The 16,495-nt window shown below is 27.2% G+C and overlaps 3 protein-coding genes across 11 annotated transcripts; 1 reads left to right on the top strand and 2 right to left on the bottom strand.

Annotated features, from left to right (window-relative positions):
* Positions 1–1,511: 1,511 nt before the first annotated feature.
* LOC105423354 (uncharacterized) lies at positions 1,512–10,755 on the bottom strand. 9 transcript variants are annotated; one of them, XM_089071324.1, is made up of 10 exons: positions 9,863–10,755; positions 9,667–9,817; positions 9,299–9,336; positions 9,140–9,226; positions 8,310–8,863; positions 4,251–7,826; positions 3,863–3,900; positions 3,703–3,790; positions 2,794–3,347; positions 1,512–2,319 (listed from the first exon to the last, which is right to left on the bottom strand). In XM_089071324.1, exons 1-2 carry the CDS (start codon positions 10,668–10,670, stop codon positions 9,732–9,734), a joined length of 894 nt encoding a protein of 297 aa, XP_088927450.1. In that variant the 5' UTR covers positions 10,671–10,755; the 3' UTR covers positions 1,512–2,319; positions 2,794–3,347; positions 3,703–3,790; positions 3,863–3,900; positions 4,251–7,826; positions 8,310–8,863; positions 9,140–9,226; positions 9,299–9,336; positions 9,667–9,731. The 9 variants fall into 9 exon arrangements, with proteins under 9 accessions (XP_088927450.1, XP_088927442.1, XP_088927443.1 ...); XM_089071316.1 differs by having other exon boundaries at positions 3,965–7,826; positions 9,667–10,755; XM_089071317.1 differs by having other exon boundaries at positions 4,034–7,826; positions 9,667–10,755.
* A 1,504-nt stretch (positions 10,756–12,259) lies between these two features.
* LOC105423355 (DNA polymerase delta subunit 2) lies at positions 12,260–14,533 on the top strand. Its single transcript, XM_011633077.3, has 6 exons — positions 12,260–12,671; positions 12,746–13,047; positions 13,114–13,330; positions 13,411–13,648; positions 13,731–14,023; positions 14,096–14,533. The coding sequence occupies exons 1-6, from the start codon at positions 12,503–12,505 to the stop codon at positions 14,218–14,220; spliced, it is 1,344 nt and encodes a 447-aa protein (XP_011631379.2). The 5' UTR covers positions 12,260–12,502; the 3' UTR covers positions 14,221–14,533.
* On the bottom strand, positions 13,114–16,246 carry LOC105423356 (uncharacterized). Its single transcript, XM_011633078.3, has 3 exons — positions 16,023–16,246; positions 15,594–15,837; positions 13,114–15,390 (listed from the first exon to the last, which is right to left on the bottom strand). Exons 2-3 carry the CDS (start codon positions 15,816–15,818, stop codon positions 15,073–15,075), a joined length of 543 nt encoding a protein of 180 aa, XP_011631380.2. The 5' UTR covers positions 15,819–15,837; positions 16,023–16,246; the 3' UTR covers positions 13,114–15,072.
* Positions 16,247–16,495: the final 249 nt, after the last annotated feature.

Raw genomic sequence — 16,495 nt, 5'->3', positions numbered from 1 at the left:
CGAAAGTTAAATTTTATGCTGTTTACTACAATACAAATTAATTAAATTAACATATTTACTCGCGTCGATGTCTGCCGGTCGAATCTTCTTCTTGCACTTGAGATATGTCGCACGACTTCTTTCTCATCTTCCTATCTTGCCCTTCGATTATATTCTCGAATTCCTTAAAAATGACTAAGGCGCTTTATCTGTTGGCTGTTCCAATGTCATGCTGAGCAATTCGAAGCATTCATGACAATCGGTATTCAATATTGTGCATCGTGGCTTCATTGCATCTTTATTAAATATTAATCTAATAAATGCCATTACATCGAAAGTACATCTAGAATCGCTTTCTTATTTTCCTCATCACTTGAACTATCTTATGGTTTTTTTCTTTCTGTTTGATTCATGCTGACAAGCGATCAGCTGATACGCATGTAGTTGTGTGTGTACGTGTATGTCTTGTTTTCGCGAATTTGATAATCCCGACGCGAAATCTATATTTTACCGTCGGGATCGTGACAATCCGACCGCCATACATTTATTTTATGCAATCACATTAAAATTATTTATACACTTCGATCTTCACTTAATATTAAAATACTTAAAGAAGATTCGAAATAAAATATTTTTAAACAACTTTTTGTAACTCTCTCCTTTACAATTAGAAATGTATATGTGCAATATATGCGTACAACATAAAAATATTATAACTATCAAAATGCATTATCTTTACTTAATATCCGCTTACGAAATAATGAGGGAACTCATTGCAAAAGAACGACACAACCAATTGACATTTGAATATCTCTTTAACATGCTCTTTTAATACAGATTAATTCCAATCGATTCTAACTCAAAACGAATACCTTGACATCTATTTCGACAGATTTAAAATTTCAGCTTTCTTGGATATTTAACTACATTTGCATTATGATAGGTATAAGGTATTAAATTATTCCAATCTTAGAAAATGTTTTGAAAATATAACTGCTTTTTCTTTATACTAATAAAGTACCCAATATAATTTCGTTATCATGCTCATATCGCAAAAATAAATACCGTAGCATTATAAAAATATTGTCATGTTTAAACAAATAACAATAAGTTATCGTTAACATCGTTAATATCGTCGGCTACAATTAGTCATCGGAATTTGTACTTTATCTGAGATTTATCAAAGAATTTCTTAAGGAAATATCTAATCAAATTCAACATTCTAACATTTGCTTTAAAAAAATTTTACAATAAAGATTTCTAAAACTTTTTTATCGAATATAATTAAAGAAATATGTTATACATTTTCGGTTTAATTTTAGTTTACTAAATGCAGATGCTATGTGCTATCATCTACAACATGTTATAATATTAAAATGAGATATATAAGATATGAGTGCAAGTATAAAAATTAATACAATTCATTTGTTACATCCTATAATATATAATATATTATTTAGTAAAAATGACTTATTCAATCTGTATATTGATCGAGTTGATAGGTGAGATAATGTGAATAATTAAATTAAATCTTGTTACATTTGCGATATATTTTGTAATCTATTTTATAAATAAGTATTTTATAAATAAACAAGTTGTTTTTGTAAATATCGTCTTATTAATAATATATATAAAAATGCGTCTATTTATATTATTATAAGTCACTCATAATACATGAATTTTCGAATAAATTCAAACATGACATCTAAAGTTCTATTAATAGTTCTAAAATTAAATTAAATATAAAGATTACATACATGGCGTCTACAATTCAATACAGTAGTATAATGAGTTATTTTAAAATGATAAAATGAGTTATATTATATATAAATTAGAACTATTCAACTTTTAAAGATAAATCTCTTCAAATAAAGATTATTTATTGTTAAATTATATCATCTGAATTTGAATTCTTGTAAATGAATTAATTATTTAAATAGTTATAGTCCTAATTTAAATATAATAGCAAAGTATAAAATATAATAAATATATAAATATTACAAAAACTTTTACGTAGTATGTTGTTACATAAAATTGAATTACATTAAATATAAAATTTAACTATTTGAAATATTTGATTAATTACTTAATAATTTAAAATAAATAACGGAATACACAACGAATTACATATTTGATGAAAATTTTCATTTAATTTTCGTAAAATTTCGGTTTATAATGTACGAAAAGAAACAATTTCTCGGCATGGGTGTAATTCTCTTCAATTAAAGTGAATTTCAAGATCTGATATAAGGACGTTGTTACATGATACAGAATACGCTCTCAACATTTATTTCGAAATGTGTATTAATGTTCTTTAATTATTCTGAAGTCATCAGTAATCTGCAAGCCAATGTGAGATAAATAAAAAAACGAGAATCACCTTAATATGGTTAATATAGAATTATATTTTAACTGTATATACTATTTTATTATTATATAAAAATAGAATTTTTTTTAATTATCCAAGAAATTATATATTTAAAATCAATCATCGGCATTCAGGAATGCACATATTTTTAAATGTGTTAAATGTATATATCAAATAGATAACAATAAATTAAAGGCTTTTTACGTGTATGATTATTAATATATGTTTTTTTTATATTGACGATACAATGATTTAGAATATTGAAGTTTCAATATATCAAAAGATGTATAAAAAATAAAATAATATATTATTAATATTAAGACACATATAATTAATGTCAACATTTTTATAATAATGTGCCTATGTAGGATCTGATATGTATAAGCAAAAATGTAATTTAAATTTTCCAAGACAATATAATTACAAATAAGACTTGTAAAATTTACCATTTTTAGTTTTAATTGTCCTCTTTGTCTGCGGCTTTCAAATATGTATTATTTTGTTGAGAATTTGTGTTTTTATTATTCTCTTCAGCTATCGATAATTACATCCAAAATCTATTTCTTATTTACAGTGTCTTTTTTTATTCCTTTTTGTAATTTGCTATATCAAAATTTGATAAAATTTAATAAATATACTTCATGTTTTTTATTGCGGGAAGTATTTTTAAATTGCATTTGCAATAATTGCATTTTGTCATTTTCATATGGTTACATCATAAATGTCGTAAAATGTCGTGTTAATCAGACATAATTAGTCAGATATCGATCAGAGATTTAATTATACTCAGTTAAATTTTGCTCATTTCTCCAACATACATCACGGAAAAAGAAATTGTCTAAGATTGTTGTTATATATATAAAATTTTTGTAACCATAAAGTTTGCCTTTTGCAATACATGTTTCCTCTTTTCATAATATCACCAAGTCATATTAATATCAATGTTTTTCTCCACTGTTTGTTTTCTTTATTAAATATTATAGACAAAGTGTAAATATGCCTTCAAAAAAAGATCGGTATAGTTTATATCGGGATAATTAGTATGATAAACAATGTTACAGTTTTGAAGCATTATTTAACTTAAAATTGTTCAATTTTTCTCTTGTGTCCTTATATATGCACATAATAGAAAAAGAATTTTATATATATATATATATATATATATAAATTTTATATATATATATATATAAATAAAATTCTTCTTCTATTAATTCTTCTTTTATATATATATATATATATATATATAAAATTCTTCTTCTATTATGTGCGTCAATAATGTTAGAAAGAATATCCGATAAAATTATTAGGAAGAAATTGAAGATAAATACGAATCTTGAGTAGAAATAAATATATACCTTTATATATAATTCTCATTTTTGTCTATCATAATCAAATGGTATTTCTTTACATCCAGTTATTATTTAGTATTTAAAGTATAAGACACTAAAGTATAAAACATTATTATTATTTAATATATTATCGATTTTAATATTTAATTTTAAATCTACGTCTTACCTCTGCTATTATTTGCTGTTTATAAGTTGGATTATAATCTGTACTTAAAATTTGATAATTAGTATTATATATAATGAAACGTTTCTTACATATATTACTTACATATATTATTTGATTATTAAGTTCAAAATATATTTCTTTATAATATATATTCCTTAATATATTTCTTACATATCTAAATGTTTGCATAATTGAATTTTTACTGAAATATTATTCGCGTTGAGACATGTTTCCATTTAAATGAGAATGGGATACTTGACATATTTAGTGTAAAATTTGATGTGTATTTTTATGAAAGATGAAAATAATGTTTCTAATATTTATCAATGACATTCTTAATTTTTTTAGCCTAAACAAATGTTTCGTAGTACCAAAAGCTTGTGCTCACACTTGATTTGGTTTCGTTATATCCTAGTCATCATATCCTCGTAATTGTATTTCCTATAGTTTTTAAATTTTTGTAATTTTTATATTTTTCGAACTTTCCGCACCTTCCGCATTTTCCGTACTTTCGGCACTTTCCTTAATTTCATCACTTTCAAATATGCCATGAAATCGGAACAAATGGGATTCTAAATTGTTAAATACATTTATGGTCTTTTCACAACGATTACAATATATTCTCCCATTCTTTATGGGAAGCTTGAAATACTTAGATAACCAGGAAGAAGTTTTAACTTCTGAAATAGTTGAGTGTATTTGATTATGAAATTTATAGTGTTTGATTAAAATTTCTTCAAAATACGCATGCTGCAATACACGATTACAAATATTGCATGTCGCAGTATATGGTTTGCCTCTTGTGAAAAATTGCCAGACTGAGTCAGATTTAACTTGTTCGTTTTTCCATTCTTCGTCTGCTTCTTTATTAGATATGCCATGTGCGTATAAGTGTGCTTTATGCATATTAGTTATGTTAGAAGTAAATAATGTATAACCAACGTTACATATTTTACACCGTATTTTATTGCCTTCTTTTTTAAAATGTTCCCACACCCAACTGTCTTTTTCTGCCATTACGTCCGAATAGTATCAGAATCACAGAGCGAACTAAATATGTTATATCACTATGTCAGACGGAATACCCGACGAAACTATTTAGAAAAGATCGAAGGTCATAAATCTTAGCTAACATATAAATATTGGTATATACTTCGAATATATGGCAAAGTCATATTATTCCGTCTTTCGGAAAGAAAAACTGTGAAATTTCTTAATTTACCATTTATGAAAAATTAGCGAAAGAGCTTAACTTAATCAAAAGTTTATATGCTCAATTGGCAATTCTAAATTCAAATCTAATCTTTATATATATATATATATATATAGGAATACATAATATTGTTGATAGAAATTATTGTAAATTAAAAGTATATTTAAATTTTTAATTTTACTTAAATTTATAATCAAAACGTTGAACATTGAAATTTGAGTTTCAGCATGAAAAATTTTGATTCTACAGACGTATGCTGCAATCACATTATTTATTTTGTGGCATAAGTTTTTCAGTAGATATAAAATTCAAATATATTGTACCAAATTTTTGGTATTGGCTTTGGTTGTGGAGAATTTTCGGACACAGTGGCAAAGGTAAATAAATGAAATTTTCCCGAAAGTTAAATTGTATGCTGTTTATTACAATATGAATTAACACATCTACTCGCGTCTGTGTCCGCCGGTCGAATCTTCTTCTTGCGAATTTGAGATATGTCGCACGATTTTTTTCTCATCTCTTTCCATCTTGCCCTTAGATTATGTAATCACAAATTCTTTAAAAAATTATTAAATCACCATACTTTATCTGTTGGCTGTTGGCTTCAATTTCATGCTGAGCAATTCGAAATATTCATGGCAATCAGTATTCAATATTGTGCCTCATGGCTCTGTTCCATCTTTATCAAATATTAATCTAATAAATGCAATTACATCGAAATCTGAAATCGTTTTCTTAATTTCCTCATCACCTGAAATATCTTGTGTATGATTTTTTTTCCCCTCTATTTTGACCCATGTTGACAAGCGATCAGATGATACGCATGTAGTTGTGTGTACGCATATTTCTTGTTTTCGATGGTCCGATGCGAAATCCATATTTTGCCATTGAGATCGACAATCCAATCGCCATACATTTATTTTATGTTACCAACTATCGCATTAAAATTATTTACGATTGAAATTATTTATATAATCATACGCTTCAATCTTTAATATCTTAATATTAAAATACTAAAGAAGATTCGAAATAAAATATTTTTAAACAACTCTTTATCTCTCCTTCTTAAAAATGCGTACAATATATGCATAAAAATATTATAACTATCAAAATGCATTATCTCTACTTAATATCCGCTCACGAAATAATGAGGGAACCCAACAACATTGCAAAATAATGATATAATCAACTGACATTCAAATATCTCTTTAATATGCTCTTTTAATACAAATTAGTTCTAATCAATTCTAATTCAAGACGAATACCTCGACATGTATTTCGACAGATTTAAAGTTTTAAATCTTTCTTGGATATTCAACTACATTCGCATTAGATGTAAGATGATAGATATAAAATATTAAGTTATTCCAATCTTAGAAAATGTCTTGGACATATAATCTGTTTTTGTATTAAATTTGTACTAAATGTCCCAATATAATTTCGTTATCATGCTATCGTAAAAATAAATACCATCGCGATTATAAAAATATTGTTGTGTTTGAAACAAGTCAAAGAAATGACAATAAGTCAGTTGCTGTGGCTAATATAATTAGTCAATTAGTCGGAATTTGTATTTTATTTGAGATTTTTTCAAAGAATTTCTTAAAGAGATATCTAATCAAATTTAATTCTAACATTTGATTTAAAAAAATTTAATAATAAAGATTTCTAAAACTTTTTTATAGAACATAATTAAAGAAATGTGTTATACATTTCCGGTTTAATTTCAGTTTAATTAAATGAAGTTGCTATGTGCTATTATGTATGACATATTATAATATTGTTGAAATGAGATATATGTAAAGATATGCAAGTATAAGAATTAATTCAAATATTCCATAATATATAATATATTATTTAGTAAAAATGACTTATCCAATCTGTTTATTGATCGAATTGATAGGTAAGAGAATGTGAATAAATAAATTAAATCTTGTTACATCTTGCAATATATTTTGTAATCTAAATAAAGTTTTTATAAATCTCTTGTCTTATTAATATAATATATAAAAATGCGTCCATTTATATCATTATAAGTCATTTGTAATATATCAATTTTCGAAAAAATTCTAACACAACATCTAAAGTGCTATTAATGGTTCTGAAATTAAATTAAATATAAAGATTACATATGACTACAATTTAATACAATAGTATAATGAGTTATTTTAAAATGATAAAATGAGTTATATTATATATAAATTAGAACTATTCAACTTTTAAAGATAAATCTCTTCAAATAAAGATTATTTATTGTTAAATTATATCATCTGAATTTGAATTCTTGTAAATAAATTAATTATTTAAATAGTTATAGTCCTAATTTAAATATAATAGCAAAATATAAAATATAATAAATATGTAAATATTACAAAAATTTTTACGTAATACGTTGATACATAAAATTGAATTACATTAAACATAAAATTTAACTATTTGAAATATTTGATTAATTACTTAATAATTTAAAATAAATAACGGAATACACAACGAATTACATATTTGATGAAAATCTTCATATTTAATTTTTCGGTTAAATTTTTCGGTAAAATTTTCGGTTAAAGTTTTCGGTAAAATTTCAGTTTATAATGTACGAAAAAGAAACAATTTCTCGGCATGGATGTAGCTCTCTTCAATTAATGTGAATTTCAAGATCTGATATAAGGACGTTGTTACTTGATACAGGATTCGCTCTCAACATTTATTTCGAAATGTGTATTAATGTTCTTTAATTATTCTGAAGTCATTAATCTGCAAGCCAATGTGAGTTAAATAGAAAAACAAGAATCACCTTAATATAGTTAATATAGAATTATCTTTTAATCGTATATACTATTTTATTATTATTATACGAAAATGGAATTTTCTTTAATTATTCATAAAATTATATGTTTAAAATCAGTTATCAGCATTTAGGAATGCACATATTCCAAAATGTATTAAATGTATATACTAAATAGATAACAATGAATATAAATTAAAGGCTTTTTATATCTTATTAATATGTACTTTTTTTATATTGACGATACAATGATTTAGAATATATTAAAGTTTCAATAATCAAACAGATGTATAAAAAATAAAGTAATATAGTATTAATATTGAAACACATATAATTAATGTCAACATTTTTATAATAATGTGCCTAATATGTAGGATCTGATATGTATAAGCAAAAATGTAATTTAAATTTTCCAAGACAATATAATTACAAATAAGACTTGTAAAATTTACCATTTTTAGTTTTAATTGTCCTCTTTGTCTGCGGCTTTCAAATATGTATTATTTTGTTGAGAATTTGTGTTTTTATTATTCTCTTCAGCTATCGATAATTACATCCAAAATCTATTTCTTATTTACAGTGTCTTTTTTTATTCCTTTTTGTAATTTGCTATATCAAAATTTGATAAAATTTAATAAATATACCTCATGCTTTTTATTGCGGGAAGTATTTTTAAATTGCATTTGCAATAATTGCATTTTGTCATTTTCATATGGTTACATCATAAATGTCGTAAAATGTCGTGTTAATCAGACATAATTAGTCAGATATCGATCAGAGATTTAATTATATTCAGTTAAATTTTGCTCACTTCTCCTACATACGTCAAGGAAAAAGAAATTGTCTAAGATTGTTGTTATATATATAAAATTTTTGTAACCATAAAGTTTGCCTTTTGCAATACATGTTTCCTCTTTTCATAATATCACCAAGTCATATTAATATCAATGTTTTTCTCCACTGTTTGTTTTCTTTATTAAATATTATAGACAAGGTGTAAATATGCCTTCAAAAAAAGATCGGTATAGTTTATATCGAGATAGTATGATAAACAATGTTACAACTTTGAAGTATTATTTAACTTGAAATTGCTCAATTTTTCTCTTGTGTCCTTATATATGCACATAATGGAAGAATTTTTTATATATATATATATATATATATATATATATATATAAAATTCTTCTTCTATTATGTGCGTCAATAATGTTAGAAAGAATACCCGATGAAATTATTAGGAAGAAATTGAAGATAAATACGAATCTTGAGTAGAAATATATACCTTTATATATAATTCTCATTTTGTCTATCATTATCAAATGAAATTTCTCTATATCCAGTTATTATTTAGTATTTAAAGTATAAGACACTAAAATATAAGACATTATTGTTATTTAATATATTATCGATTTTAATATTTAATTTTAAATCTATGTCTTACCTCTGCTATTATTTGCTGTTTATAAGTTGGATTATAATCTGCAATTAATATTTGATAATTAGTATTATGTATAATGAAATGTTTCGCTTATATTATTTGATTATTAGTTCAAAATATATTATTTCCTTATAATATATATTTCTTGATATATTTCTTACATATCTAAATGTTTGCATAATCGAATTTTTATTGAAATATTATTCGCGTTGGAACATGTTTCTATTTAAATGAGAATGGGATACTTGACATATTTATTATAAAATTTGATGTGTATTTTTATGGAAGATGAAAATAATGTTTCTAATATTTATCAGTGACATCCTTAACCTAAACAAATGTTTCGTAATAAACCAAAAGCTTGTACTCACACTTGATTTGGTTGATTTGTTATATCCTAGTCATTGTATCCTCGTAATTGTACTTCCTATAGTTTTTAAACTTTTGTACTTTTTATATTTTTCGAACTTTCCGCATCTTCCGCATTTTCTGTACTTTCCGCATTTTCCGTACTTTCCGTACCTTCCGCACTTTCCGTACTTTCCGTACTTTCCGTACTTTCCGTACTTTGTGCACTTTCCGTACTTTCCGTACCTTCCGCACTTTCCGTACTTTCCGTACTTTCCGCACTTTCCGTACTTTCCGTACTTTGTGCACTTTCCGTACTTTCCGTACCTTCCGCACTTTCCGTACTTTCCGCACTTTCCGTACTTTGTGCACTTTCCGTACTTTCCGTACCTTCCGCACTTTCCGTACGTTCCGTACTTTCCGCACTTTCCGTACTTTCCGTACTTTCTGTACGTTCCGTACTTTCCGCACTTTCCGTACTTTCCGTACTTTGTGCACTTTCCGTACTTTCCGTACCTTCCGCACTTTCCGTACTTTCATTATTTTCAATTATTTTATGACATTGAGACAAATGATCGTCTAAATTTCTTTTTTTTGATATACTTATGAAATTTTTACAAGGAATACAATATATTTTTCTATCCTTTATAGGAAGTTTGAAATACTTAGAAAGCCAAGACAGTTGAACTTTTATTGTAGTTTCCGTTTCTATATTATGATATTTATGGTGTATGACTAAAAGTTTTTCGAGGTATGCATGCCGCAATACACGTTTACAAATATTGCATATCGCAGTGTACGGTTTACCTCTTGTGAAAAATTGCCAGACTGAGTCAGATTTAACTGGTTCGTTTTTCCATTCTTCGTCTGCTTCTTTATTAGATATGTCATGTGCGTATAAGTGTGCTCTATGCATATTAGTTATGTTAGAAGTAAATAATGTATAATCAACATTACATATTTTACATCGTATTTTATTGCCTTCTTTTTTAAAATATTGCCACACCCAACTGTCTTTTTTTGCCATTACGTCCGGATAGTATTACAGAGCGAGCGTTACTAAATATGTTATATCATTATGTCAGACGGAATACCTAACGAAACTATTTAGAAAAGCTCGGAGGTCATGAATCTTAGCTTACATATAAATATTATTATATACTTCGAATATATAGCATAGTCATATCCTTCTGTGTTTAATTACACGTGTTATTACGTATTTAATTATCTCTACTAATTGATCAGTTTTAGTGAATGTAATGTTTAAATTTAAAATTAGAAGATAAAATCTCTTTAAAATTTTACAAACTTTAAAGACAGATTTACTCTTTAAAGTCTTCCGATTTCGGATATTATATTGTTTGTGATCTTTATCGAATGCTAGATTAAATATGCGCTTTGCACGCGCTATTCATCTTTTGACATTTTTTTATATTTTTTATTTTATTTTTTTATTAATATATACATTATTTCAATTATTATTTTTAAATAATTTTAGTTTAAGTTATTTTAATGTAGTTTTAAAAAAGCATGTAAAATCGATTACTCGCATCTCTCGCAAGTTTATTGTTGCTTCTTTTCCGCGATATCGATTAGTTTTCTCATTGCACTAACTTTGTTAACGATTGTCATCACGAAGACCATTTCAATAGTTGTATGTGTTAAGTATAAGAAAAGGTTAGTAATGATATTATTATTTTATAATAATATTATTATATTAATTTTTATTCCTTCCGTTTAGAAAAATATATTGCCCATGCGTCGCGCGCGTTTGTGTTGTCTAATTGTTTAAAAATTAACAATAAGTCATTGCTGTGGCTAATATTGTTATTAATTGCACTTTTAAGATTTCTACTAGAGATTTCTTAGAATTTTCAAAGAGTTCCTTAAAATGATAGATCTCCAATCAATTTCAATTCTAACATTTGATTGAAAAAGTAATTTAATGACAAAAATTATTAAAATTTTCTTTCTGAACATAAATAAAGAAATGTGTTAAATATTTTCGTTGTAACTGTAACTTTAGCTTAACTAAAAAAGATAATATGTATGAATGACATATAATAATGTATTGCTAATATGAGATATGAATAATGATACGATACATACATAACTGAGAAGTAATCTAAATGTTAAATGTTACATAACATGTAAGGATAAATATATAACATGTAAGGATAATATTTGGAAAAATTTATCCAGTTCATTTAATGATCGTGATACAGGAAAGAATGCGGATTGAATAAATCAAATCAAATGTATAATATATGTAATATAAACATAAATATATTTTTAATACATTATATGAAAAATTAATTAATTTTTCTAAATGTCATCTTATTAGTAAAAATATCTTATTAGTAAAAATATGTCCATTTATATTACTGTAATTCATTCATAATCAATTTTCCATTTTTGGAGAAACACAAGCACGGCATCTATAATGTACTTCTATTAATAATTCTTAAAATTAAATTAAATATAATTACATGTATCATCAGAATTTAATATAATGTTAAAATGACTCAGGAGTAAATTTTATATATATGTGTATGATCATACGATTGTCGAAAAAAATAAGAGAAAAGTGCAGAATAAAAAAAAGAACAGATTCATCTATTTACACTTTCTACACTCTGTGGCGCAACATCAACACGATCATACGTTCTTTCTAAAACGCGTTTCTGCTCACCGTTCGCAGACTTTTAAAACTAAAAATGACAAGCAAACAAGAAAACGCTACTGCCAACATTTCTTTTTTTTATCATTATCTCTGACAATGACGCTGTTTGTGTGATTTTATTGTACGAATGTGATTTCGAAAAATTTCAAAAAAAAAGTTAGATTTTCGACGAAGGAATGAAGGATGACGATTCGTGCGAGTATCACCGGAAGATTGTCTCCTTCAAGGATTTGAGCAGATTTAAGTTAACAGAGAGGAAGTACAATGATAATTCTCTCAATATATATACAGCAAGATTGAATGATTTGCGAGAAGACACATTGCGCAGAGCGAAACTGAAATGGAGTAAGCAATATTTTTAAGTCTAGAATCTTTCCACGTTGCATTGTCTACATTATTTCATTTTACATATATTTTAGGCGATCATCCATATGTAGAAGTATCACGTTTGACCCTAGAAAGTCCAGAAAAATCTTGTATTTTGATAGGTGTACTCTATAAAGATCAGAAACTGAAACCTTCTCTATTACGTGATCTCAGCAAGGAATTACAGTTGGAAGTTCAGCCGAGTAACAATTATGCATCAAATGATGACAAATTATTTTTGGAGGATGAAACGTTACGCATAAGATTAGTAGGAAATCATATGAATATACAGGAGATAGTTACAGGGCTTGTCTGTGCAGTGCTTGGACATGAATTAGAAAATGGAACATTTTGGGTATATATCTATGTAATTTGTTTATAAGGAAGAATCTGAATTTTCTAATATAAAACTTTGCTCTAGGTAGAGGATTGGTGTTTTCCAGGATATTGCCCAAAGTCTTGCAATTCGAGCGATTCATTGATAGAAGGCGGAAAGATTTTGTTAGTATCTGGCTTAGAATTAGTTAATAATACAAATGAGTTTAGTTTAGATTTACTTTCGGAATGGATAACCGGGATGGTGGGTTGTGCCAATGCTCAGGAAGAAGAAGCTGTAATCACTAGAATGATTATCGCTGGTAAGAATTATGCTGTAAACATTCATATTTTCATACTTTCTAAACAACCATAATAATTTATATACAAATAAATTATATAGGTAACTCCATTCGTGGTTCCGCGAAGATATACAGCTATAAAGGCTATCACGAAATCAAATCGCACGATCAGCTTAAAATCAAAGAAAACATAATAGCGATGCATAAGCTTGACATTTTTCTTAGCAATATTCTTCATTGCTGTTGCGTTGTGCTGATGCCGGGAGAGTTCGATCCCACTTGCAATTACAGCATGCCTCAACAACCCTTTCATCCATGCACTCTGCAAAAGTCGTCCAGGTAGCGCTGATATATACTTCAGTCTCTCTTGTGACTATCACACTTCTCTTACATAATACAATTCAGATATAATACAATTCAGGTTCAAAAGTATGCATGGTGCAACTAATCCTTGGATCGGAAATATCGGAGGCCGTATTGTAGCCGGTTCTTGCGGCGGACCGATTATGGATATCATGAAGATCGCTGGATTATCTCAGTTATCCCCATTGGACTGGTTAGAGCGTACCTTGATCTGGAGGCATTACGCTCCGACCGGCCCCGACACGCTTCCAGTTTATCCGTTCTTTAAAAATGATCCATTCGTCATAAACGAATGCCCAGATATATATTTTGCAGGAAACATGGATGAATATAATACAAAATTAATTACAGGTAAGAATCTTTTTATCTGATCCGATTATCAAGTTTTGTTGATGCGAAATAATTCATGTATGTTGTCCGTAGCCGACGATGGACATGCGACGAGGCTGATATGTATTCCCAAGTTTTCGGAAACAAAAACGGCAGTGCTAGTCAATTTACGAGACTTAACGACGCAGCCTATTTCATTCGGTAATGGGCTGACATAATTTGTATTATATAAAAGGTAAAACAATTGTATATTACGTTACAATGAAACATGAATAACACAATGTTGCATGATCTCTTTACTCTAAGGAATATAGAAAATTAATATAAAATTTCAATCAAGTTTTTTAAATATATAATTAAATTTATTTATCTGAATATATATATTATATAACATATATTTTATATAATAAATATATAATTATTTATTATAATTAGATAGCCCGTTTCTCATTGTATATATTTTAATGACACACACATATATAAAATAATTTAATGTTATTTAATAAAGAATAAAAATCAAAAATATAAGAATTTCTTGCAAAGTGATTTATAAGAAATACAATTTTATAGTTTCGTTATACCATTCGCGAAAGCATGTAAAAATTTTAATACAATTTTGTTAATTATTTGAAAATATATATGAATATATGTAATTCAATGTAATAATAATATATATATATATATATATATATATAAACATTTATATATTAATATAAATTTTTCTGAAGAATTTTCTCTTTCTATCGTTTATTACCAAAAAATAATGTCTTGTCACATTCAAAATAAAATATTGTAACATTATTATACATTAATATCTACATAATACTTTTATTCGTTTCTGTAAAATAAATACTATCTTTCTTTGGCACACACGTAGTATTTTCTTAGATTATTATATCAGTCGTAAGATATATATCATTAATTTTGATAAGATTTGCCAGAGATGCATTAGATATTGGAACTTTTTAAGATGTAAACGCATGCACGATTAAGGAAGGGAAGACTAGTCAAAATGCCGTTTAAGATCTCAATTCGCGCATTATCTTTGTATCATTTAGCATCATAACTTTTCAGAGACCTGTAATGTTGCCTTGGTCATTTTCCCACCGCGAATGATTATTTTGATAAAAATTTTGAGTTCCCGAACTACAGGATCTAGTGGCGATAGGAATATTCATGCGAACGGTAGTGGATTCCAATCGCTGCTCACTGTTTGACGAATCTTGGCGACTTTCAGAGCCACTCTGCTGATCCTCCGATCGCTCCTCACTTCTCATGGCACATATTACATCCGTAAGTGCCACTATATAATTTTTAGCCAATGTTAATGTCTCAATTTTCGAAAGTTGCCTCTCCTTGGTAACATGCGGGATCACTTCGCGTAAAGACTACAAAGAAAAAAAGATTTTATTAATACAAGATATAGCTAGAGATGTCTTGGATATGTCTAGAATGAATATTTTATATTGTATATTTTATGCATTTTCTTTGAAAAGAATTAAAAATAAATATTTATTGCGATAAACATTTCTTTAATAATTTTTATTATATTATCAGCTTTGTATTTCAAATATATAATAGCTTTGTGTACCTGAAATGCATCATTCAAGCTGTGCATTCGCATACGTTCCCGTTCGTTGCTTTCCAGTCTTCTGAGAGTTCTCTCTCGTGCCGTATTTCCCCTGGAAGGTTTTGACAATTTCAATCCCGAAGAATCCGTTCTTTTCGTCGTCCGTCGCAGTTTTCTACCACTCTGTGACGATTCTGTAGTCCATTTTGTCTCCCAAGTATTTTCGTTCGTCACCTTAGACCGCATAGTATTTCTAGTATTTCTTCTAAAAGTAATAATTAAATTTCTCTTTGATTTCAATTTCGAAACAATTTATTTTTAAATATTCTTTTCTAAATCTATGTGTTCTTTCGATTGTCTCTTTGAAATTTAAATTTCAAAGAACTAGTGCAGATAAGAATGAATGTAAAAATGAATGAGTGTAAAAATTGATCATTTTTCATGACTTACTTTTTATCAATGTTGATGATTAGATCGTTGATTGATCGATGTAAAAGACGATGTGCGATCTTCCTCTCACGCTCAATGCTGTATTCGTCGATTTAATGCATTTTAACGTTAAATAATTGTATGACAAGTCACGTCAAGATTTTCCAAAATTTGAAACCGTAGTCTAAGCGCCGCGTGTACTTGTTGAGCCACGCTGGAACGACGACTGACGTCGCGTCGCCGGGGTGCGGCCGGCGCCGCCTTCCACCCCCGATATTTCGTCATATACTCTGTGTTCCTTTTCCTCATCCACATCAATTATCTTATCGTGTATTCGTGTATATGTACTATTCTTATAAAATACCCTCTTTAGTAATGAGAAATAATGAATATTCAATTCCGTTATTTTAAACAATATCTGAGAATATTTTAATTCGTATAAATCATAAATTTGTACAGACTAACGACCTTGGCCATGGTAAATGGTTACAGTT

The sequence above is a fragment of the Pogonomyrmex barbatus genome, unplaced genomic scaffold (genome assembly GCF_055798465.1).
Source record: "Pogonomyrmex barbatus isolate J1 unplaced genomic scaffold, ASM5579846v1 scaffold11, whole genome shotgun sequence".
Taxonomy (NCBI): domain Eukaryota; kingdom Metazoa; phylum Arthropoda; class Insecta; order Hymenoptera; family Formicidae; genus Pogonomyrmex; species Pogonomyrmex barbatus.
The sequence above is the reverse complement of the archived record's forward strand: the minus strand, read 5'-3'. Positions and strand labels throughout refer to the sequence as shown.

Excerpts from the sequence above, each read along its gene's own strand:
- LOC105423354 (XM_089071316.1), bottom strand. The coding sequence starts at position 10,670 with ATGGCAAAAAAAGACAGTTGGGTGTGGCAATATTTTAAAAAAGAAGGC.
- LOC105423355 (XM_011633077.3), top strand. The coding sequence starts at position 12,503 with ATGAAGGATGACGATTCGTGCGAGTATCACCGGAAGATTGTCTCCTTC. Across the intron at positions 12,672-12,745 it reads CAGAGCGAAACTGAAATGGA|GCGATCATCCATATGTAGAA; the intron begins GTAAGCAATATT and ends CATATATTTTAG. Across the intron at positions 14,024-14,095 it reads TAATACAAAATTAATTACAG|CCGACGATGGACATGCGACG; the intron begins GTAAGAATCTTT and ends TGTTGTCCGTAG.
- LOC105423356 (XM_011633078.3), bottom strand. The coding sequence starts at position 15,818 with ATGCGGTCTAAGGTGACGAACGAAAATACTTGGGAGACAAAATGGACT. Across the intron at positions 15,391-15,593 it reads GCTTGAATGATGCATTTCAG|TCTTTACGCGAAGTGATCCC; the intron begins GTACACAAAGCT and ends TTTTCTTTGTAG.